Source organism: Bombus terrestris, chromosome 3 (assembly GCF_910591885.1).
Source record: "Bombus terrestris chromosome 3, iyBomTerr1.2, whole genome shotgun sequence".
NCBI classification, from domain to species: domain Eukaryota; kingdom Metazoa; phylum Arthropoda; class Insecta; order Hymenoptera; family Apidae; genus Bombus; species Bombus terrestris.
This window is the reverse complement of record NC_063271.1, coordinates 13,590,043-13,616,300: the sequence shown is the minus strand read 5'-3', so window position 1 is coordinate 13,616,300 and position 26,258 is coordinate 13,590,043. Positions and strand designations below refer to the sequence as shown.

The following is a 26,258-nucleotide window of genomic DNA, read 5'->3' as shown; positions in this document are numbered from 1 at the left end:
TTAAATGTTAATATTGGACGGAAACAAAAACATGTAAAAATAAATGTAATAATTTCTTGCAGTTCCAACACTGTCGATTTTTAATTTCTGGTACAGGAAATTTTCTTGAACTTTTCGGTTAATCGATATTTGATAATCGATCAATCGATGTCGTAATAACGTAATCGATCAACTGATATTTCGAAGATCAACTATAATTACATTCCAGATACTATAATCTCTAATATCCTTGCCGTTATTGTTCAAGTAATTGATGCTTATGTAATCGCCTCAATCACATCTTTGATTAATGTGTCAAACATCCTAAACTACCCAACGATTATGGAAATTTCTTACTTAGCGAATCAACAAGGAATTTGCGAATTACATGTGCCGAAGGTCGTACTACTGCAATACTAATAAAGCTACATAATATGTTGATCCGGAGTTGTAGATCCAACACCAAACAAACAAACTGAAAAGTTTCTAAAGGAGAAACCGACTAATTCTTGCCACCGTAGATGTCGAACGTCTGGCAATGGAGAAAAGATTCTCAGAAGGCAACAAGCAGTCATGCAAAAAAGGGTCTTTCAATAAATTATTATCATCCGGATTTACGTATCCAAACAAACGAAATCGAGAATCCGATCGGCGTTTTACGGCTAAGATCTCGTTCACACCACGTATATATTACGGAATTTCGGTATTATACACGATACGAGTATCGATACGATTATTTGACCATTTCGAGTTTGATAACTTTATATGTTTATGCCATTCCTGGTGCAACCAAGCTCCCATGAAAGTATACGCGAAGCCCCACGAAGCTGTTGTGGTTCAGCTAACAATGCCAACTAAGGATTTTAAAATTTGTCGGTGTGCATAATCCTTGAACGATGCAACGCCGTTTCTCGTACGCTCGTTTCTCTCGAGCGGAGATTAAAGATTTTCTTGTGAGGGTCTATTGGACCCGAGTCTATATATTTTGTATTATATATTCGCCGAGCTCCCCATTTTCGTCGTGGAATCTATTTAGTCTCCCTAGTTTAGATTCGCAGGGCATAAGACTAGATACAGAATCTAGATCAAATCTCTGCGGAGATCTCTAAGTGCTTTGGGTGCTTTGAAAAAAGAAACTTGCTGGCTATTTTACAAAATTTGCAGGGGAGATGTATTATTATGTAACATCCCGCAAAATGCAAAATTGGCATGGTAATATATTCTAAAAGAATGTATTGTAGTGGTAGTTATAACAATCTTTTGTCATTCTTTCAGATTACTTTACTATGAGAAGTTATATTTTAGAGATTCCTTAATAGAAACATGATTAACAATATGTAATTGTTGTTAATAATTTAGGTTGCAGTAAGAAAATAAATTGTTGCTTAACATTTATTTTATTTTAATAACACATTTTATTTTACATATTTATTTTAATAAAATTAAATACGAATGGCAATAACTATTATTTTATTTCGTTTGTAAATAGAGTGTTGCATTTATGCTGTAAATGGTAGGCTACTTTGAGATTTAAGAATTAGACAGAAAATGAAGTTTTGCCCCGATTCGACGAATATCTTTCTCTGTATAATATAAAGCTTGCAATTTAATTATACAATTCTAGAAAAATACACAACAGAATGAGTTTAACTGATTTAAAACCAGATTGAGTTTAATAATAAATGATGGTAATAAATTCAATTTTGGTTTCAGTTTTTCAATATCTTTGTTTTACAGTATTTTGTTCATCACTCTTCAATTAGAACATTAGTGTGGAGTTTTTATAAAAACAAAAGAAGTTTCGTTTTTGTCATATAACTTCTTTCCTAAATATGTTTACATTATCAGAAGTGTTCTAGAAATATCCTGTATCGTAGATTATAATTAAAAAGACTCAGTTTGGCATAGGAATAATTATTTCAATTTCATCTATGGGACAAAGGATCTATTTTCAAATACACGAGCTGAATACACATAAATTCTAATGCTAAACCCAGTCGCAAATTATTATTATAATCAGAGATCCGTAAGGGATTGCACGTCGTCCGTATATTTCACACTATAAATTGAACCGTGCCCCCCATTATACGGGGTTGGCCTACGTTCTCAGGCCTAGGTATACAGAATATAAACTGGATCTAGGCCAAATCCCTCTGGACCTTTCGTTCCTGCGATACAATCACGAACCCATGGATGAATTGTGAGAAAATTTATTTGGAGTTTCGTTTTTTGTTCATATTACAATTTACGAGTAGGAAATGCCGTTACACTGTACTCTTGTGTAAGAGTCACTTGTGTATAATTGTTTCAATCGTTATGGTGACCGAAAAATAATTTACCTTCTAATTTATCTTTCGCGTGCTTCAACTCAAAATTTTATTAGCGAAATTCAAAATCCAATTTTTATGGTACAAAAAGGCATATGCTATGGTTATCGTTCTATTTGAACAATATTGACATTATTCTTGAATAACGTTTAAATATTAATACAGTGTTATATAAATAATCTTGACGACATTATACTAACAAATAATTTAAAGTGCTTTTGTATATAATCGAATATTATTATCTATTGTATTCACTATTTTACTTGTGCACACTATTTATTTTAAATTTAAAATTTATTAATTACTTAGAGATTTTTTAGATTACGTTTAAAAAACTTTAACATTATTGAAACACAACATAGGATTACGATATTAATAAGCGAGTATACTATAAAGAATTATAAAATGTGAATTATAAAAACATAATATTATATTTAATATTACATATTTAATATTACATAAAATTATATAGTATAAAACTATAAACTAAGATATAACTTCTACACACATACATGTTTCTTATATACACAGAATAAATACATACGCGTAATTTACTAGCTTTAAATATATCATACGTATGTACTTTATTAAATTCATTTCTTTACTATAACAATATAAGTATCATTTATCATTTATCGTTTATTTAGTTATTACTATGTGTTATGTTAAGTTAAAATCACGATATCGCGGAAAATTCAAACTTCCTCGAATATGGTCAAACTTTTAAACATCGTAATGGAAATTCTATTTTAAGCTTGGAACATTACCGGCCTTCGCGAGTGCACCGCCCCGAAACACGAAACTTCCGTGGCAAACCGAATGTCGTTCTTCCTGTTTTGCGCCGTGCAACACTTAGCGCAGAAAAATGAATTAATTCATTCAGTGGACCTTTAATTACGAAGCTTTCATAATCTGACATAAGATTGTTTGAAATATATCTAAATTCGTTTCAGTGGAAATAAAAGAATTTAATCTGTAAGCGAAGCTACAAAGATATCTTTCGGTTCGTTTTGATTGTGAAACTATCGACCATCTGCAGATGCACTGAAAAATTGTTTTCATTTCGTTATATACAACCGACGTTGATACACAAAGGGATGGAGGAAATCGGATCAGCGAAATAATCCTTTCTCTCGTCTGAAATCTTTTTGAGGACAGAAACTTGATATGTAAACTCGGCTAAGTGTAGTCAGCTTCACTACTCGGAGACATAGATCACAAAATCTGTTTCCATAGCTTAAATATCTTTTCGGAAGATTTACATAATCCATGATTAACAGAAAAACCAGATTACGTCAAAGCATATTTTTCAATGTGATTAATCCAAGTGTGTAATTTTGTAGATAATGATTTTTGCAAGATAAATCAGTAAATATTAGTAAGACTGCAGTTGCATCGTCTTATAATAATAAATATTATAAGGGAATTTGAAGGTGTTATTTTATACACGGTGATATTACATAGTGTGCAAATAAGGTACTTTAAATTCAATTTTACGTATACATATTCTATATTTTTGTTTCTAACATGCTTGTATGCACATTTGAAATGAAACAATATTAATAGAAATACATCTATGTGCATCTGATTAAACAAGCTTTCCACGTAATTGTTAGCGTTATCTGTCGTGAAGACTGTTTTAAAGTAAGTACATATATAAAACGTAAGGTCAGCTCTATCTTTAAGGACGTAATTTAAATATTCATTTGTGACTAAATCTAGATATCCACTTGCTTAAAACCAACAACTGAGGAATAATATAGTTTTAATACTAGCACCCGAATGAAACTTACTTAAAAACAGAGTTAGAATAAATAAGAAGATCCCAGGCAAAGAATTTTTTTAATAGACTACTAATTTAATTAAAAAACTGATTTCCATAAAGCTTAAAAAAAGCCACGCATGTATACAAACAATAATGTTATTGAACACGATATAAGTAATGATTTTTATTTTTACTTCGTAACTGATTCTATTGAAATATATTTAATTATATGAAGTAATTGCATCATTTCATTCTAAAGCCTAAATGATTGAAAATTCTAAAAAGCGGCAATATTCTATGTTATTATTCAAAGAACACTTGATATCGTATAAATATAGTCCAGTTTTGAATAAAGAAGATTTATAGGTTCAAAATATTTTAAAATCATTCTTTTACATGTTATGCTATATAAGTCATCAATATGTCTATAATTTAATGTAATCCAAGGCATAACATCCATTTAAAAAGGCTCTACGAGTTCAAGACATACAATTATTTTAATGTATTCACTGTTTTATCATAGAAAATAAATTAATGGTATATTTTTACCGTAATCATATCTGTAACAATTTCGTTTAAATAAATTATATCATACAATAATGTAATCGAGTTAATAATATGTACATATTACCGTTAACATTGGGTAAACTCATTTACTCAAAATCCTCATGGACGAGCAACATAGATGGTATTAAATTCGTTATACTGATTCGTCTAACCACCCTCGCAAATTTCCGGAACATTTCTTTTACAGTAGGTGCCCTCGGATTCACTTTCGCATAGCTCTCGAAATAACAGGGTCCATAGTAGCTATAGTCAAGGATCAACGGGCATGAATGTATGGCGCGCGCGCTTTCGTTCTCATTGCTCGCCGATAGATTCCTCGAGCGCGACGCGCGCTTACGCACAGTCTCATAGACACAGACCCATACGTGCATAAAGTACGCAACTGGCACACGCGCTCCCCCCGGCATATGGCGCACACGGTCCCCCTTTTCAGTTCCGGGGGAGAAGAAACGAGGGGGCTGCGGCGCGTGCTCAAAATCCCCACTACCTCTTCCTCTTTGCACAACACGCGTTTCCCTCGCGTGCTTCTTGCTCGCTCTTTCGCCTTCTTTCTGTCCCTCGTAAACCCTAATTCCCCTCGCCCCCTGCACAGCGTCTCCCCAGAAACCAGCCCTCGGTCTCACTCTATGGTGCAGCAAAATGCTGAAACCTAACCCATCTATCGGATGTCCGCGTTCATTCTCAACGCAGACGCCATGCGGTGCGTAGCACGGAGGTCTGATCAGAAACGAGAACTGCCATTCGCCGGGAAGAGCTCTGTGAAAAAGTGACCGCTGACGAATGCCGAGAAATCATCGGCTACAGTGTCAACGAAATCTTGATAACCCGCAGGAATTTCAGACTGAGCTCCCGTGTGACTGTTTCTTTCGATCGGTTCGATGGGATCGAATGGTTTTAACGAGGAACCTCATCGCGAGTGAGTTCGTACGTGAGATCGTGTTGGTAGAAATTCGCCATTCAGTGTGAGTTCAATATTTTGACAAGTTGAAGGTTGAATCGATCGACGAATTTTGTAAGTGTGAATAAAACAGGAACGTTTGTAAAATCCTGTCGTAATTGTCATTCGAGATTATTAAGTTGGTTTCTTTGATTAAACCGGCATTGGCTACGGCGCGTGCTTACAAAACCCCCCACCACCTGGTCCCTTTGCTACCCCTTTTCTCCCGTGCGCGCTACCGTACATAAGTACGTCTGTGTCATTCCGTGGCGTAGTAAAATATTAGACGGGTTCTAACCTCTTGTCGAAGAGGTTTCCACGCTCATTTTGTAGTTAAACGCTATGCAGTCTGCGACGCGGTTTTGTTTAAAACGATGCTACTCTGATCGGTAGCGAACGCTCGGTGACAGTTTTATCGCCTGAATGGAGTTATATTTGTGTAACGTATGTGAATTTCGACCACTTTCAAGGAAGCAGAATTGCGACTGTAACGTTCGTCTTGAAAAACATAACCGACCAAAAGAATTGTTAATGTTGAAATTACGCCAAAGAAGAAAATTTGTATGGTGCTCGAAAAGTATTAACGACTTATATCGAAATATTGATCTCAGGATTCTTGACCATTTGAATTACTTAATGGATTTGTGCCTTAAATTTTTAGTAGCAAGTGACCTTAGTCCTACAGATAGAGGAACGAAAATTGGTTACAAGTGCCTTAATAGCCGAAATAGATAAATCGATTCGTAATAAGTGTTCAAACACGAACAATGGTTGTTTGTACCGTTATAAATCATTAAGATCGTTTCAATGCTCTATTTGAAGTTATTAAAGTGCTTTCCTTCTAAATAAGAGCATTTAACTGGTGCTATACAATTCCTTCAGTCATATTGTGATAATACGATTCAAAGATCTCGATTCTAATTGAGACGTCACGCGACGTTTGAATGATATTCTACAATTTCAAAAGTTACTGTTTCGTAGCAACAGAGATACGCGAATGAAGAGTTGAACGTTGACAATTGTTTTTGATATTATTAATGTTTTTGAAAAGTAACGAATTCAGATTCCGAAGAATAATTTCCGAGGAGTCGACGACCGTCGTGGAGAAGAATAGACGGTGACCTCATGCTTTACTTAAGCCGTTGTGACCGACAACGAGACAATTGGATCTTGGTTCGGGTCATCAGCTTCATCATTTGGTAGAAAAAAGGCCCATGGCCTATCGAAAACTTTGGCAAAATCGCTCGTTTAACAGAGATCGTAACAATAACAGCGTTTTATTAAATATCTGTTTATGCTTACCAATTTTTCAACAAGAAAGTATACGCTCTCGTACCTGTTAAGTTATAAGAATCATAAATAATTTCAATCATTTTTTTGTATAAAAAGGATCTATAATCTGTCGTTACTCATTGATACATAAAACGAAAGAAATGTCTTAGAAATAAATGGTACTGTTATTCTTGTAAAATAAAAAGTGCAAATTAGAAACTCTTAAAACAAAACCGAATGATACATAGGGGTATACCTTTATGCTGGAGTGATATTTTTTAGTATTAAAGAAGATATAATTCTAAAAAGAATCATTGTCAGGCAACTTTGATAATCTTCAAGATTTTAGTCGTCAAAAGATATTTTGATCCAAATTTAAATATCAAATCGAATAATCGTCTAACCGTCTGTATCGATAAACATCTTTGTCTTCGAAGGGAGAGCGTGGTTTATTTATAAGTCTATCAATTAGACTCGTCCTCGAAAGGCATTAGAGTCGATAAGCTACTCGTTCTCTTCGCTATTCTCACAATATAAGCTCGTTCTGCAACTGCCACGATTCGAGCTTGTTATTTTTAAGAAAAAGCATTTTGTATTAAAATTACATTGAACGATTTTACGTTCATGCACTTGAAAAAGACTGATGATAACAGACTTTACCAACAATCGTTCCGACCACGTTGTAACGTTGTATGTATTCGCCCAGTGAATGAAACTTTTTGGCTTGGCTATTAAAGCAGAAAAGTGATCAAAATGACGACTATGGGAGTTACTGTGTTTTGTAATAGGGTACAAATAAATGGAAATGATCAAGAGCAACTAATGTTGCTAAGAACATTGCAAGATAACGAAAGCAACATAATCGGCAATCAAACTCATCTGATAGTCCCCAAAAATAATAATAATACTAACGCAACCGCTTCTGCAACCGTGTTGCCGCCCTACGATCCTTCTAGATTGAAAAAACACGGAAAAAACGGACAGCCGCCGCCAGTTGCGGTTGCACGAAGAAATGCACGCGAGAGGAATCGGGTTAAGCAGGTGAACAATGGATTCGCAACTTTGAGACAACACATTCCGAGTCACATCGCTGCAGGTTATGGCGATAGAGGCAAGAAATTGTCGAAAGTAGAAACCCTGCGAATGGCCGTGGAGTACATTAGGGGACTTCAAAGGTTGCTCGCCGAAGCTGATGGGGTTGAATACGATTCGAATGTTGGTGCTACGCAGTGTATGCCTTCGCCCACCAGCAGCGTTGTTTCATCGAGTCACAACGGTTCTGGGGAGAGACTTGTCCTGGAAGACGATGTCCTTGCTGTCGAAGACGATGATGGTGAACAGCTAGATGAAGACGAAGAAATTGGGAAACACAAAACTACATCCAAGTAATTCTTTTTTTTACATTTTATATTCATATGTTGATCAATATAGCAATTTATTTAAAATGACCCAACTTAAAATTTAAAGTTTAAATTAATCCTCTCTGAAATTGTAAATCATCTCAATTAATACAACTATACTAATCAAATGTTAAAGCCTTAAATACTCTAGCATAATATCCTTCTCCGGATAATCGTTATAAATATGTAAAGTATCGCCAGTAAAACGGATTGAAGTAATAACAATGTTTATATTAATGATTTTCAGATTGTCACCAAATCGAACTGCAGTTACATCGCCCCGTGATTACTACTCATCTTCGATAGGGGATGAAGAGAATCTCGAACCAAGAACTCTATCAAACACGCAGAATTTTTCCCGACTCTCGCCTAATTCGGTAGCATCTCCACCTTCGGAATATTATGGGCAAAATGAAGAGAATCTCGAGCCTCAAATTCTATCGCCGTATAGCGGCGCTGGGGATAGCGAAGAGGGTGCAGCTACCGTTTATGCGGCAAGTCCGGAAACCTTTTCTGGAGCTCTGTATTATAAGCAGGAGATCACCGAATCCGGTGAATTCATGGACGTCGTAAGCTGGTGGGAACAAGAGCAGGGTAGGCTAGTACATCAACAACATAATCAACGCCTCACACACGTGTAATAGGAAGGTTCGTACTTTATGTTTTTTTATAAAATTTTTCCCATTTACTTTACGTCCCATTTCTAATAGAGATTCATGAATTTCATAACTGATTATAATTATTAGATTGCGGATACTTATGTAAATTCGTATTTTTATGGACGTAATTGAAGAAATGGAATCTCAGCAGAGATTTATTTTACTTCGTAAATATTATAAATACTATATTTTGTATATTTTATATATTTTTTCAGTTTTGCAAATTGTTTTACCTTTCAATTTCCCATACATAAAAATCCGTAGTCTACTGATTACACGATTACGTATTTACTAAATTAAAGAAATCCAAAATACATATTTTGCATTCCTTATTTACAATGTGGAATGATTACAAATTATCGATCTTTAAGTGTATATAATTATATGTTCAACAGAATATATGTACTAATAAGTGTTTGATACCTATACTATTTTAAACAAAAGACATTCGAAACAAACAAGCATAAACCAAGATTTAATTTTATATAAATCATTCATAAATAAAATCATATTTGGTTAAAAGAGTTACAATTAAACATAACGAGGCACGACAAAATTATTTTTGAAACATGTTTCTTCTTGAATCTTATCTCAAAATTTATCTTCAAAATTCACGAGTTTAATAGACATTTTATTAGGATATAAATAATTACATCCTCCAATATCTATATTGAGCTATAACATATGTAAAAAATATCATTTCATCGTGAGAAGCATTGATGAACAACGAGCGTGAAATAAAGCTGCATCATTATCAAAATTCAGAGAAGTTACACGTGCGTTATGGTCGTGCATCGACGAACCGGATGAGCGACAATAGAGAGCCGCGTAATATTGTTTTACGTTCGTAAAACTCGCATGGTCCGAGTAGAAGAGTGCTCATTGAAGTACTTTAAGTGGCTTGAACCGACAGGGCTGTTGATCGGCGCCGCGCACGTGACAATTACTCCGAGGAAGCGTCGCCAAGTGGAAACTCGTGTACGGCGTTTCCTTTCGAACACGTGCTCGAGCGTCGACGCTCCCAAAAATAAACTTTACACGTTATAACCACTTTGCGAAGTATGTGACGACGTGACATTCAAGTACACCCTATATGCACTCCAATTTCGAAACAATAAAAAAAGAATGTTGAGTGAAAATTTATTTGCAAGTGACGAGATGATATTCTGTTTTAAAGTTTATTGTATTTATATAGTGGGCTCTTTAAATGGCTTATATTGAACATAATCATGCATATTGTGAAAAAATGGAAAATAATAGATAAAGAATCAGCAAAACTATTGATTTGAATCAAAGTCTCATAGTTTGGATTAAGATTAAATAAAACTACATAATTATTTCCTTCAGAAAAAGGTAGTAAAAGAACATATATTTAAATGAATCGATATTTTATAAAATGTTGATACATTGAGTATTCTTACATGCTTTAGTTGGTGTATAATATTCACGATTAATGTTCTATTATACATATATAATTTTTCTTCGTAAAATTACGATTTCCTTTGAAACAGCACTTGCAAAAAATTAGTATTTGAAGAGTGAAAGATTTTTAATATATATATTACAATAAATACACTTTATATAAAATATTAAATTATAACACTCCAAAAATTACTTTCTTCAGTTGAAGTAAATACAAAATAATCTGAATAAACATCAGAAGCCAATTTTTCAGACACCATTGCATGGGACCAATTTATTTCTTTTGAATTATATTTCCAAGGGAATTTTTAAATTTATTTTAAACGGAAAAAAATTAGTTTCTCTTTTTTAATATTATTATAGAATCGGATAACATTTAGATGAAGCTTGTTCTTTTATTCTGTGTACTTCAATAGTTATGACGGAAACTTTAAAGTACGTTTGGAAACGTACAAGTATTTTAATATTGTTTTTACAAAGATAATCTTTTAATATTATCATAGCTATATATAAAATAAAAAACTATTTCCCCATTAAAGTGCATAGGAAATATACGTGTAGTTGATTTTTAAAGTACACCTTGAAATTAGAAATAAATTAGAAATAAATATTTCTAATTTATTAGAATATTTCTAATATAATAAATATATATGAAAGATTTAAATGATTTACAAAATATTCAGAGTTAAGGTGTTTTAGTTGTCAGGCTCTTTATTTGATTAAACATATACGTATCTCTTATAAGTTGTTTACAAATCGCAATTCTTTAATATGTATGATTATTATATACTGCGCTATTTATAGAAAATTATAAATTTCATACATTGCATATAAATCGGGGATAATTCCACAATAAAGAGGCACATTATCTTGCGATAAAAACGACCCACTTTGTCACTTAATTTTATACTATGTAGTATATCTATTACTTCGTTCATTTACTTTTTCTTCAGTTTATGTAAAATATATATTTAGGTTATTGCTAGAACAAGATAAATCAAGAAATACTTTTGTGTTTACATTATTCTATTTTTCTTCGTATTTATCAACAATTTGACTTGTTTGCTTATAATGTAACGTATCGCATATCTTTAAGAACTTATTAAGTTATTAATCGATGAATGTATTTGCTTTCGATAATAACGATGTTAAATTTTAATGCATTGTGTCTCTTCTCTAAAACTATCAGAAAAAATATGTTCCTATTATTAGTACTCTATTATTAATAATTGGTAAAGAAAATATTTTTCCTACAGCACAAAGCAATTTAATCTTAAAAGGATTAAAACATGCCAAAGTTTTCCTACTCTTTAGTGTACAATATTTTATAATTTTTTGTTCATGATAGTTACACACCTTTCACTTTTCTCATATTTCTGCTACGTTAACACACATATTTTATTCTTTGTTGTTTTCTGTTTTTAGAAGAATGGAAGAAAATTGCATGCTTTAATGATTTTAGTTGGTTCAACAAAGTGAAGTAAATAACATTTATTTATATTCTATTCCGTTTCTTCGTTTCGTTTATTTCATAAATGCACAGTACTACATAGTAACTTGTATCTCGTGATAAGATTACGCTAAAATGTAGTTACGCCAATACCATGAAGGCAGCTCTTTTGCTGTATAGATGTGTCAGGTATCCGAACAAACGCGCGTGAAGGAAATTTCAAGTTCATATCAGCTTATTCGACTAGTCGGCTCGTACGTTTCGAAACCCTGCTGCCACTGTGGCATGTAACATCAAAAGTGCGCTCCCATAAACGGAAGTAGTTTACCATTTTGCCATATGTTAGCTATCCTGCTCGAAAATATCTCTCGACCAGACCTTTCTCAATCTTCGTGGTTTCCAATTGCTCGACATTGATCCGTTTCTCTTCGCGTCGCTCACCCATATGCTCGCCTCCCTAAGTTAAATCGTATTTTATGTTTTTAGGTTGTTTCAAAGATGTGAGACTTTTGTCGTGTAATGAATTTGTTAATAGAAATTTCATATTACGCGATGGAGTAAAATTGTACAGTTAATGTATAGTATTAAAAAGATTTATAGTAATAAAAAAGTATTATTTTTTATCAGGTGTTGCTAGTTTTCGTAGGTATTGATTAGTTGTATTAAATAAGTTGTTCTTTGTCATCACTTTATAACACAATTTGTTACAGAATTACATTTAATGTTATTACTGTATAATATCCGGTACAATAATTCCGATTTTTCAGATAATTACTAATGATTAACATTAATCCTAATTTCAAATATGCAAAGAGTAATTACAAAATTTAAGTTACATGAGTCATTTATCTTTCCTTAGCAATTAGATGAATGGTTATCGATTTTATGTGTTAATAAATGACATTTAAATAAGATAATTATTATTAGCTAAGATAAGATATTAAAACGTTGACTATTTTATTAAAATGTGTTACTTAGTATAACGTAAAATCCTAGATCAAACGATAGAAATATTTTTGTATAAACAGATGTTTCCAGGCAATCTAACTTTCTAACACGAAAATTAAATTTTATAATAGGATAAAAGTTAAAAAGGAATCGATGCAGTTATATAACATATTAAAAAGGGGGTTAATTATCATGGAAATAAATTAAAAACTTTTCAATTTTTTCGCATCTCGGTATTAATGAAATAAGCGTCGACGGAGATGCAATGCAGAAATCGAGTTATAGAGAAAAGAAATCAACTTACTGTGCAGTCGTTGAGTTATAAATAGAAATCATGATTTCCTTAAAAACATTCGTAACCCACGTGCCATATACTAAGTCTGATATAATGTTTGATACATGTGCATATATCGGTATTCAAGGCGGCCATAAGGCGACAGAAGCTCTTCGTATTTTTAACATATGGGTGGCAAGAGGACAGTCGTTAAGTAAGGAATACGGGAGATAATTTGGAAACTAAAATTTAAGTTTAAAAACCGGAACAAATATTCATTTGTTTCTTCGAATTCTTTTTTTTGGATAAAAATACTATATTTCTAAATTTGTTTTTTAAATTTTGCACAATTAATATGTATAAAATAATTCTATATATAGCTAATTGAAATAATCTTAAAATATTATAATAGTTTTATTAATCGAATGGTGGAAAGTTATATAATAATTATGATATAAGTAAATTTTTCTTCATAGTTTCATAAACAACTATGTTAGTTTTTATATATTATTATAGTTGTTTTTTTACTTTCTCTCGATAGGAACATGCTTTAGTAACTTCGAAAAATATATAAGGCCTTTTATACGTAAAATATCATTTTATTACAAAATAGTATTAGAAACTGATATGATTCTTAGTTCACCGATCGTAAATGGAATATTTAAACATAAGATTTGTAGTGTAGACGGGATTTTATACAATAATATAAATATTGTAGATGTTAAATGTATTGTGACTATTGTAGGTATTTTAGAGGATGTAAAACAAAGAAATATTGTTCTTATAATTAACAATTCCTCAAAACAAGTAAAATATGCCTTCTTATTGAATAAAAAATATTAAATTAGGTCAACTAATTACACAAAAATATACACACGCGTGTGTACACATATGTATCTGCGTTTACTTGAAGTTATAGGTATATAATTATTGCACGTATAAGGATTGTTCTAATAATTAAAATTTGTAATTGTATAGTAGAAATATACTAACCTTTTAAAACGAAATTTAATATGTGTCTATGTTAGCAGTTAACAAGTATGAATAACGTTGTAAGATATTTATAAAAAAATATAACATTCATGTTTAATAATGTCATTATTACTTATAACATTGATCTGTTATTTTTAACTTACTTAAAAAGTGCCTATTTGAAACTGCTCAGATCATATCTAAATACATTTATTGAAAATTATTTTTCTTAATAACGTAAAATAATGGAGAAATCTTTCATATAATATATTAATTTCAAAACGCATCATATATTTACTGATCACAGAAGAACATCTAAAAGGTTTCTCTTAATTCTTTATATTGTGACATTATTATCTACTATGAGAAAATACATTAAATGTTTATAAATATGAATTCTCTTATACTTAACTCAAACATTGAAACCCTCAAGTTTCAGTGCCATATGGGTAATAGCACTGCGATTAAGAAGCTTTAGCGAAACGACTACCATATGTCAAGTAATATATTTGTGTATACCCGCCTTCTTTCCAATTTCTCATCTTGAGATTGCCAGTATTGAATCAACTTCTAAAACGTATCATTATTGAAAGAACATATCGCAAGGTACAATGTCGAAATTTTTTGATAATTATTAGCGATTTTAGCGAAATGACCGATATTAACTTTCACGTTATACGCAATTTAATTTCCACTCGTCTTACTGGCCAAAGCTTTTTCCACAAGGTTCACCTTTAAAAGAAATCATTAACGTGTTTGCGTTCTTACGGTCCTTATAAAGTCTCTTTTTCGTTCCTTACGTCGTTCAATTACCTTGGCCTTAAAACGAATTCCCCGCGTCAATCATACAAATTAAAATGATCCGCTTCTGGCAATAAGCAGTCCACCAGTTTCGATTTTCCTTTTTTCTTTCCGGTTTTTACGATACTCGACGCGGAGGCCTGGTTCACGAGAAATTTCTGAATACCGGAGGCGTAGTTCTCGATGAAAGTAGCAATAAAATGTGTATCCTAGGGAGTAAGAAGTTTCACGCGAGAGTCGGGCCGAACGAACGAGTGGACAACCAAGCAAGTAATTCTCGACAATTATAAAGTGAGGTCATCTACGAAATTTACGAGATGCGTCGCCGCGGCAAATTAATTTAATAAATTCCTTCCTTGGCTCCCGGTCACGTTGATATCGTCCCGTTGCGCGCGAGCCCATCGGCCTTCTTTCGGCTTCTCCACTTTACTCTGCTCCGCACTACTCTCTTTTGACCTCTCCTTTCTTCTCTTTTATTCTTCCCTTTTGTTTTGTTTCGTTCTCCTCTGTCTGCACTGTTGTGCTCGTAACGAGCACGCCGAAACTTTAACCTTGCTATAATCGCGACTATTTTTCTCCGGCGACCGTTCGAAAAGCCGGAAGCTGTTCGATGAAATTTCTTCTTTAACTAATGATTATGCATCCTCATACGCTGACCAAAATTTCTTCTGGCGGGTAAAAGTACGCCGACATCGGTAGCGTTTTAATCCCGCTGTTAATCGAGAGAATTTTTCTTCGGGCCGCGTGACATACAACGTGCGATTACGTTTAGTCGTAAGTGATAGGTACAAATGTTATTCTTGCGAACGTAAAGGATGTTATTGCTGGAAAGTGTAGTGGAATAGCGACAGTCTGTTAATCTTTGTCCTTCGTGATCACAAGAAAAATATGTTCGATTAAATTTCACGATTGGACAATAATCAAGCTAATTTATATTTCGGAGTTTTATGTTGCTGAATACATCGTCGTTGTAAAAATATATTAATTTATATTTATAATTGGGAGAATATATGACTTATATGCAGAATTAATATATTTACGTAATAAGATTTTTAAAAAAATAAATAGTTAGGAAGAATTACCTATAAGATATTAATTACAGAAGAAATTACAGGAAGGGCAAGCACATGATTGCTTTGAATTATTTAGTATTTGCTGAAGCCAACTTAAAAGTATACGTATCCAGTATTTCCATTTAAAAAACAAAAGTAGTAAGACGTGCAACTGCGTCATAAAATAAAATGGTAGCAACATTTACGCAAGCCTGCTGTTGTTCTTCTCCTTCGACTTGGTGCGCCAAGAACAAAAGAATTTAAAGGTTTGCCATGCTGGTAACCCGCATGTTGCCTATCTTATCAATAAACATTACCAGCATGACAATGTGACGGCGTCCATATCGGCGACGGTTTGCAGCCGATTATGCTGTTTAAAAATTAAACCTTTTCCGCGAACGAGATCCGTGTTTTTAAAAATTGAAATTGTTTTATTTATCTTTTAGAAACATCTTAATATATGTGTCTAGTATTATATATATATACCATTAATTACAAATCACATTGTAACATCAAAATAATTTTTATTATTGAATTTTGCGACCCTGATATTTTCACATATAATAAAATACTGATATTACTAATTTATCATGTACATTATATATTTATAATGTATCAAAACAATGAAAAAATAATTTTCAAAATTATTTTTTTATTTTCTTACCGCATGTCCGCAACAGACACGTTATATATAATTAATTCTCAGATTAATTATTGTAACTAGACTGTTTACCTTATTATTGTGAAAATATTAATTAAGTACCTTATTCACCGTGTACTGTAATTATCTACAGAAGTTTAAAGTAAGTTAGATATAAAAAGAGACAATAGAGTTACAATTAAAACACACATTTGGGATATAAAGGTATATAATAAGACAACAGAAAAAAAGATTATTCTTTGTCGTATTATATCTATTTTTTACACATTAAACTATTTTTATTTAGAATTAGTAATGCGAATATTCGAAGTTTGAAAATTTAAACAGATCATACTGTCCATTTAGTACATACATACACTTATCTGCATACTAACTACATATTAAGAAATATATTATTAAAATTATGTATTTAAGAACTAGGGAGAACTTAAACAAATATAGAATAAATTAATACAATTATTGTTATCTGAATAGTTGCAATAGGAAAATAAGTATTACTCTAACAAGGAAGATGTATTATTTATTATACTATATTGAATTCCATAATACTGTTAAATTCCTGATTATGAGTATGCCAATAAATTTGAATAAATTTGATACGAAAATATTAAGTCAGTAAAATAGGTACATAACTTTGATAATACAAATAATAATAGTACATAATGAAATTTATGCACCGAGTGTTAAAAAATTACTTATTATGGCTTCGACAGGTGATTCTACACCTTCGGATCGGCACGGTGAAGATTTATTTAAAAAAGTAATCGCAAAATTAACTCTGATATCGGATTTTAAAGTTAAATTATTTTTCATTACATTACGTAGAATTTGTTACCAGATACAAAAGTCGCAAAGGGACGATGGGTCCCACAACTCAATCGTTCTCTTGGAAAGAAAATGTTAAATTTTCATTAATTATATATACTAGATAAAACTAATTTTCTTTATAACATATTTGCTTAAAAGTATTATATTTGACTTACAGTCAGATGTAGAGTAAATAGCATCTATTGTCGCACATGGATACTCGGATACATCATTCGATATTCCATGTTTTCCTTTTTGTCCTGTCGTATCTGTGTAATGTTCATGTCTACGTGGCAACTTCTACATGGTCACTACTGTCGTTTAAGCAACCTCGGACACATTTCCATATTCCGCCTAAGTCTTCCCAAGCTATTATGTGAAATGGTTTTACATGATGGAAGGTATATTTAATCTGATGTTCGAATTGTTCAACGGATATAATCCATCCAGCCGAACTGAAATCCATTGAATGGTCCAATCGTTGAAAATTACAACAATCTGAAATTTTTTCTGAACCGCAGCGGTCTTCCATTGTTGTTTGTCGATTGTCGATATATTTCACGTACCGAAGAATAAGTCCTACTAGCTTCATCAATAGCACGCTATGTAAATTCTACCTGACTGCGAGATTTAACGTATTATAACTAAACTCAGTTCTATGTGTTCTATGTCCCTTGTGATATGACTTACACGATGTAATAAAAAAATTTGAAATTTAAGATCAAGACCAATTTCGTCGTTGCTTCTTTAGCTCTCTACTACGCCTACGTTTTCCACTAATGCGATAAAATATGATGTGCGATAAAATGAAAATGTTCCAGACGCTTTTCGGTCAAAGAACCACTTTCTGTGGTTCTTTAACATTTCAAAGTGTTCCTCTTAAAAGCAATTTCAAGTCGCGCCCTGCTACTGATAAGCAAATGTCCTTGCAGTGTCTTTCTCGTTTTTTTTTTTTTTTTTTTTTTTTTTTTTTTGGTTTTATCTGGAAGCGATACTCTTCAAGGATCGCAACTTTGTATATAATTAATGTAATTTATTTGTTAGTGGTAGTATAGCATGTGAAATTTTCCAGTAAAAGTGCTATTAATACTTTTATTCTAATTTCACTGCATTTATACTATTTACATGAATAATATAGCGATATGTTCCCTAAATATTCTTTCTTTACTACGAGTTTCCGTGAAATATAACACATTAGGAAATTATTATGACTCATAAAACTATTATAGAAACAATACTTTTTGAACATATAACATTTTTAGTATCAGGTAATTAGTTGAAATCAATAATGTTATATCTGTAAATAAATTGTTTAATTATAATAGTTGAAATTGTCATAAGATAAAGAGTACTATAATACATATTATATAGTCTTAGATTATTTACGGAGAGACTGTACATCTTGTCTAATATTGCATAGTTTTTATAAAAGATCATATAGAATGATTTATTAAATAAAAAATATACTGCATTCTCTAAGAAGCACTTTCATTAGTTAATCATGTTTCAATTAATATTTGGCAATTTTTATGGAGATTCAAGTAGATTATGAATGAAATAAGCGAAATGAAACAATTGCTAATTGGTACTATGTAAATATTGATTTGTAAAATTAACTTAATTTTCTCCATGAATCACACAATATAAATTTTGGCGAGGAAATGTATAAGTTCCTTTTGTCATCAAGTGATGGGTACTTCCGTGAATTCTCTCCCAAATGCGTATACTTTTCCCACGATCTCTGGAGTTACAGCAGGGTGTCTCTAAGATTTGTCTGTTCGTTTCCGTACTTAATTCTCGTTGATCCAGGTAAATAAGGATCTCCACGATCGAGCTGAAAGAAATACAATGGCCAGGTGGGATAGTATCCCGAGGTTGTACAGGAGTCTTCTTCCTCTTCCCGTAGAAACTTTTAAACCATTTGGGGAAAATATAAAAACTGATTTCTGAAATAAATCACTCAGGAAGAATTTGAGGGGTTCCGTTAAAATAACGGTTTCTCACGAGAAAAAATTATCTTGATTGATTATAATATGGCTATAGCTAATCACTGTCGTATTGTTTCTTTTCCATGTCCACGATGGCATATAAGTAATTATATAGTTCATGGTAAATGATAATAAAGGAAAACGTTTTCATGTAGACCTGTGTACCGGAAGGAAATTAAATTACAAGTCAAATATATATCATATTAAAAATCACATTGATTTCATGACTATAACATAGTAAGCAGCATAATAAAATATAGTAAATAATAGAGTTTCAATCTAATTTAATTGTTTGTTTTTTAGAAAATATCATTTCCTATCCCTTCTATGCTATGTTAAACATTAGAAAGTACTAATAGTTCCTTGTTATACTGCAATAAAAAGATTATACATCTCTTAAATTATTTTATGTATAATATATTTTCTACTGCTATAAATAAATACTTTTTCCTCATTTTTTAATCTTTTTGTAATATTTTCCAGTATATAATTTATTTTAATTCGATTTAACATTATGAAAAGTACTGAATTAAAGTAATTGATCTTGTTGGATTTGAAGCTGATAAAAATTTGCTATACTCCGTTATTGCTGTTTCATCATAGTTTCATCATAATTTGTATTAGTAATTTTTTCATTTCTTGTATGTTACAGGTCTCATAGAAAATCTTAGACACACAACTCGTTTGAGTGATCTCACGAAGAGTTGCTTCAGAACCAAATTCCAATCGATTTTAACGTGGCAGTAAGAATAACGACAAAACCTGTACTTACCGCACAAAGTACTTCCGCAAAGACACCACTGCCTATGATGTCTTTCCGCCTCGGTTTTATCTTTTTTATTTGATAATACGTATAGAATATACGTGACCCAATTCGATAGCAAAACGTTTCTCTCTCGAGTGCCTTAATACAACTGTTTCAACTATAAGCAAAGTGATTTCTGCATTAATTAGAGTAATTCCTTAAAATCGTAACGTAATCGTAACGTGTTTGAATTACGAGGAAAGATTGACAAATTTATTAAATTTTTATAAATTTAAGTATACGTAAATAAGTTTTTTAACGACCATAGTGAATATTTCAATTTTTTAAAAAAATTCAGTATATCTAAGTACATACCTAAATACTGTGCAGAGGTAAAAAATTAACTAGCAGAAGAAATTGTTGTTACTACTATATTTTTAAACTGTGGATGTTTATGCAAATTTGGTAGAATAGAATGTTTCGCCTTCTGAGTGTTATATGAAATATCATTCTTTTGGTATTTTGCGTTCTTAGATTTCCCTTAAATACATAAACATCCCGATTTTACATACTTCAAATCAAATAATGTATGACATCGCGTGACGAAGAAGACAAGTAAGACTTTTTGAGATCGAATGAGATACAAACTTCAGAGTATTGTGTGGATCCAAAGTAATTACCGTTAATACAAGGTAAAGAACAAATCAACAACGTGGAACATAATTATCTCTATCTATCTCTATACTGTTGAAAATAAAATAATGAGATTTTCGAATGTATTTTATTTTGCCTGTGTGCCATTTCACTAACCATCTTCTCACTTCTGCATAGTACTTGCATTTATACATTTTGTTGCCTTTCAACGTGATTCAGATATAAAGATACAACTGACGAAAATTTATATCTTATGTATAAAACAACTGTATGTATATTAAATTTCAAATTTCTAAAATATTACATAAGTACACGTTCTATGGTTTCCATAAGACAACATTTAACATTTAACGAATTTTTAATTATGCTTTTCTCGTCACTCAATACCAATAAATATACGATACCATTTAAGATCTCGCAAGCAAAAAATCTAAGTATTTGTAAACTATAAGCACGAAATAACAAAGAAATTTCTGTTTCTTCTTTCTTTTTTTGCCATTTAATAAGATTTTAAGATATCTACGAACAAGAAATTTTGTAAATATCGTAAAATATAAATGGTAATGAATTAGTTTTAACAAACACTGTTGTCCATGTTATTTATACAGGCTAACTGTGAAATCGTGGTACAATAGAAATGAAGGTGACTTCTCACGTAAAACTATGTCATAAATATAAATTAAAATGTTTTCACATAAAGTTTCATTTTCGAGAAAATTAAATTTGAATTTCGTTAAATACGGTTCCACTTTACTACTAGATGCAATCTGCTTCGTTTACTCATTCGGACTAGTCGTCACCAATCATGTTTGCGTTAACAAACAATATCAGACATTCAAAAATTAATAAACAACAATATCTTTTTTACTTCATTTACATTTTCCATCCTGATAGTCAATTTTGGCTATAAATAAAAATCCTCGCTGTTCATTATTCTCTACAGTCCTATTAACTTCTGACTGATTTGATATTATTCTGTAGACGCAATATAGTGATAACAAACAAAATTGAGCAAACGAAATAAGGTGGAGCAGGTGTAGGTACTTAGCGAACGTTTAAATTCGAAAAATGAAAAATATGAAATTTTATTTTATTTTCAAATTAATTCTACGTGAGAAGCCAACTTCCGGTTATGATTATACTACGATTTCACGAACATTCTGTATATGCGAAACATATTCTTGTTAAATAAACATATTTTTAGAGAAGTACTGAAACTTCAACAACAGGATATTATAATAAATTTGAAATATGATTCACAAGCGAGCGGCGGTACTTTTATTACTCATAAAATAAAAATTCTTATTAAAGCTGATTTATTACCACCAAACTTTGACGCAATGTTAGGCAAAGCAATAAATTTTCCGAAAAGGTGATGTAGTTTCACGTCCAGAATGTTATGTTTGACCTCGTACTAGTATTATGCGAATTATCATTAGACTAAAGACAATATAAGTATGAAAAGCGGTACAGTAAAATCGAAGAATGTGTAAATATGGAAGTGCCTTAAATGAAATTGAGGGGAATTGTATTGAACTATTTTTTCTACTTTAACTTTTTAACGAGTATTTAAGAAACGTTTTACTATTTATATTTACAACGTCGTCCACTCATTAGGAATTAATTATATTACATAAGGCAATACGCTTTAAAAATGAAAAAAAAAAGTAATTTTGCGTGCCAAACATGGAAAATGTTACTCCCACGATATTATTTAATTACTATTAAGTCTTGGTCAGTATCTGTTATGTTAAGGAAAAGGAAAATTTTAACGAATTATTATACAAATTATACTGGTTCTTGATCGTTCGGTATTAGGAGTACATAATAGTAATCAATTAAATCAAAATTGCATATTTTTATAAAACCTGACTTCGAGTTTACGATCGGATCAATTGTAATTAGTTTATTCTTATACAATGTTACGTGAGTTACAAAATCATTGGAATAATTACAGTAAAAGTATTGAATATATGAAAGATTAATCTGAAATTTTTATAGTTACGTATATTCAGATAATAAATATTATATTTAAATAAAATTTGGAAATACCTATTATATAAATATAAATATCAATATACAATATTTATGTAACATTTACCATAGAAATTTATTCAATTGATAAATTGTTAATATATTATTAATTATTATTAATTGAAATTATACTTTTATATTGTTATTATAATACTTTTTCATGATTATCGTAGCTAGATACATAAAATCATATATCAAAGCTCATGAAAGTATTTTTTTAGAAACTTTTTATACAAAACATTTTGAAATTTCGTCAAAATTTTACTATTATAATCACGGTAGTTGTATTTTATTAGAGTGCTAACTAAATTTCAAAAAGTACGTAATATATTGATAAAAAAATTCTATGGGAAATGTTCGAATATTTCCGTGAGCTGCTGTAAAGTAGTAAAAAATTTACCAATGAAATTTTAGGATTCTACCAGGTGCATTAACATATTTTATTATAGAACAATGAGATGATTCAATCTTTTATTAAAGGCTGGAATCGTACTATATTCGAACATATATTCGAATGTCTTTGTAATTCACTATGTATCATAAACTTTTTTTTGTATACTATATGTATGTATTTCATTGACACATTTTTCACTATGATGAAAAATATCGATTTGTTGTAAATTCTGTATTAGCCTAAAGTACTTGTTTATTTCTATTAATTTAATTAAATGCGAACTTAAGTTAATAACGATGTAGCAATTCCTCCCAACTTAATTATAAAACGCACAGTACGTACATCGAATTATATAGAAGGGAGGAAGTTTGCACAGAAGTCTTAAATTATTTTGCGTTCGATCGATACGATAAAAAAATCTTTGTAAATACAAGTGCCTTAAATATAACTACAGTGGTAAGAATTTTACTTGTAAGCTGTCTTCGATATGATGAAAAGCTGGGATTTTCGGTCGAGTTAGGTCCACGCATAAATTCATATAAAAATGTAGAGATATTATAATAGAATAATTCTTATACAATAAGATTTGACAATACAAAAAGATTTTTGCTCTCAATTCGAATCAGCAACTGTCCTGCGTGTAATTTTTTCTTATTATTATGAGCGAAATATTCTGTACTGAGTGGCGTATTTTCACTTCATTGCGTATATTAGAAAAATTATAATGTAAAGTGTATGTATCCTTCTGATGTTGGACCCGTAGGGCTCGGAGCAAGGAAAGAATTCTTAAAACAGAAAAATTCCGTATTTTCTATACAATATATTCTGAAACTTGCACTTTTTCTATTTTACTGCCACTGTCACTCAATCTATGTAAATATTCCCAGAACACATTTGATCACATTCACGATATTGGATGATTGATCATCTGACCATATATGTTTCTTTCGTAGTCTAATTTCAAGTAATCGGTATCTTCCTCGCATTTTTATCATTCGAAACTCAGCCACTCGCTATAAACATTTATATTAAATTCCCAGTCCCGTACTGTAAGGATTTTTTAATTTGTATCTCCTGTAACAGTTTTTATGAAATATTTAAAATACATTTTATTATTTATACAATTCGATTGTTATTTATTTATTATACCTTCATAAATGATCGTGGAAGACTCGTTAAAGTACGTACGATTATAATAATGTTGTTTATTTAATTAATCTTTAACGTAATGAAGGAATATTATTTACACTCTCTCTCCTTAGAATTTATAAATCTGATTTTATAGTAAATAGAATCTTGTACATTTCATTATTAAACGATAATTTCCAATCTTATTATTACCTGTTAGGCAGATAAGAACTATAATTCTAAAATTTTGAGAATAATTACCGATATTATTTGGTGTTTAATATCTCTATATATGGATATATGTGTAAGTATTATAAATATTTTCAATTCTCTCTATTCTTAATCCATTTATATATAATATAGTATAAAAATACTTTGTTATTTCTCCTTTTTTAATTTATTTCATTTTTCATTCGCGTTAAAATGGAAACTCAAATACAAAATTCTGCAAATATCATTTTCAAGATTATAAGATGATAACTTCTAGAAAATACACTAACCAGCGCAAATAGTACTTTTATTCACGACATTTATAAAGTATCGTTTTTTCATAAGAAAACTAACTAAATTAACCAAACAAAGCAAAAGAGAAAAAGAAATTATTTTTCATTATAAATGATATACATATATGATAGAAATATATGACGTCTGGTATTCATGATTGTTTCAATACGTTTACATTCAAACTGAAATTCAAATACAATATTTGCCGATTACGTCCGCGTTGAATAATAAATATTGTTCATCTGCAATTAAAATAAATGACTCACGTTTATATATTTATACATATAAATAAAATTTTGTTTTTATTTACATTATTGACATTTCCCTTTAAATGATGCCTTTATGTCTTTCATATCTTTTATTTACTAATTTACTAATAAAATGTAACTTCCCTAAAAGTATTGATTATGATATCGAATATTAATTAAAAGATATTTGAATATAATGACAGAATAAGATTAAAGATGTTTGAATTTCATGTTACTATAGACATATCTTTAATCATCAAATATTTTCAATTTCCATATGTATATATAGAAATATTTAATGATATCTAATAATCGTAATTTTACAAATTTACATAAATGTACAATAATAAAAACAAGCGATTATTTTCTACAGATACATACATATGCATAGTCGACTATTATGACGTAATAAAATTAATTTTTACAAATGAATACACATGTAATAAAAAAATTAACATCCGCCGATAGTTAATCTTATGAGATTGTTTACATGTTTCAAAAGTTCTTTATTTTATTTAATTTTCATACATACTATTAACAAGTTTTTTTGATACATAATTTAAATCCGTAATACATGATAATCGATTATATCAGTGGTATGTTATTGTTCTATATATTTTAACTCCATTGGTGTGTTATTGTTCTATATATTCTAACTCCATTGATGTGTTATTGTTACAATTCAACCAAAGTATCTAAATATTTGTAAACAATACTATTTAATTAATGTAACAAATATCGTATGACTAGATTATACGAGTATGAATACAATACAATAATTCTATAATTTTTATTTCTAATCGATATCGTCTATTTGCAACCCACATCGTATTTATTTTTATTTTGGAAAAATAATTTCAAAGAATATATCGTGCATTTGATGGGTTACAAACGTATTTTCATCGAGGCGTGTCAGTCGCCTGTTTGTGAACAATTCGGTTGGTCAGGAAGTAGCGCCGGTAGTAGTAATAAAGGGTGGTTGATTTAGCGTCCATCGATAATTTTGTAATTTCGTGAAATTGGTCCCGCTTAACCGAACTCGACGAGGGAAAGTTCCTTCTTCTCGCTCCCCTATTTCGTACCTTTTCTATCTATACAACCCTCCTCGTTGTTTTTTATTATCTTACAGGGTCGATTTCCGGACACGTACCATGTAGGGGGTGATCGGCAAGTTGCTACGTCATTTCCGGAAGTACTTGTTTCCACATCAACGATCTAGCGGTTATTGTTATAATCGTCTTTTCATCTTACGGTACGTGTATACGTGTGT

General features: G+C 30.9%; 1 protein-coding gene across 2 annotated transcripts; it reads left to right on the top strand.

The window, feature by feature from the left end:
- The first annotated feature begins 5,153 nt into the window (after positions 1-5,153).
- LOC100651832 lies at positions 5,154-26,214 on the top strand. Of its 2 annotated transcripts, none has more exons than XM_048414659.1 (3): positions 5,154-8,232; positions 8,495-8,895; positions 26,118-26,214. In XM_048414659.1, exons 1-2 carry the CDS (start codon positions 7,601-7,603, stop codon positions 8,886-8,888), a joined length of 1,026 nt encoding a protein of 341 aa, XP_048270616.1. In that variant the 5' UTR covers positions 5,154-7,600; the 3' UTR covers positions 8,889-8,895; positions 26,118-26,214. The 2 variants fall into 2 exon arrangements, with proteins under 2 accessions (XP_048270616.1, XP_003394673.1); XM_003394625.4 differs by lacking the exon at positions 26,118-26,214 and adding an exon at positions 19,934-22,547 and having other exon boundaries at positions 5,159-8,232.
- Positions 26,215-26,258: the final 44 nt, after the last annotated feature.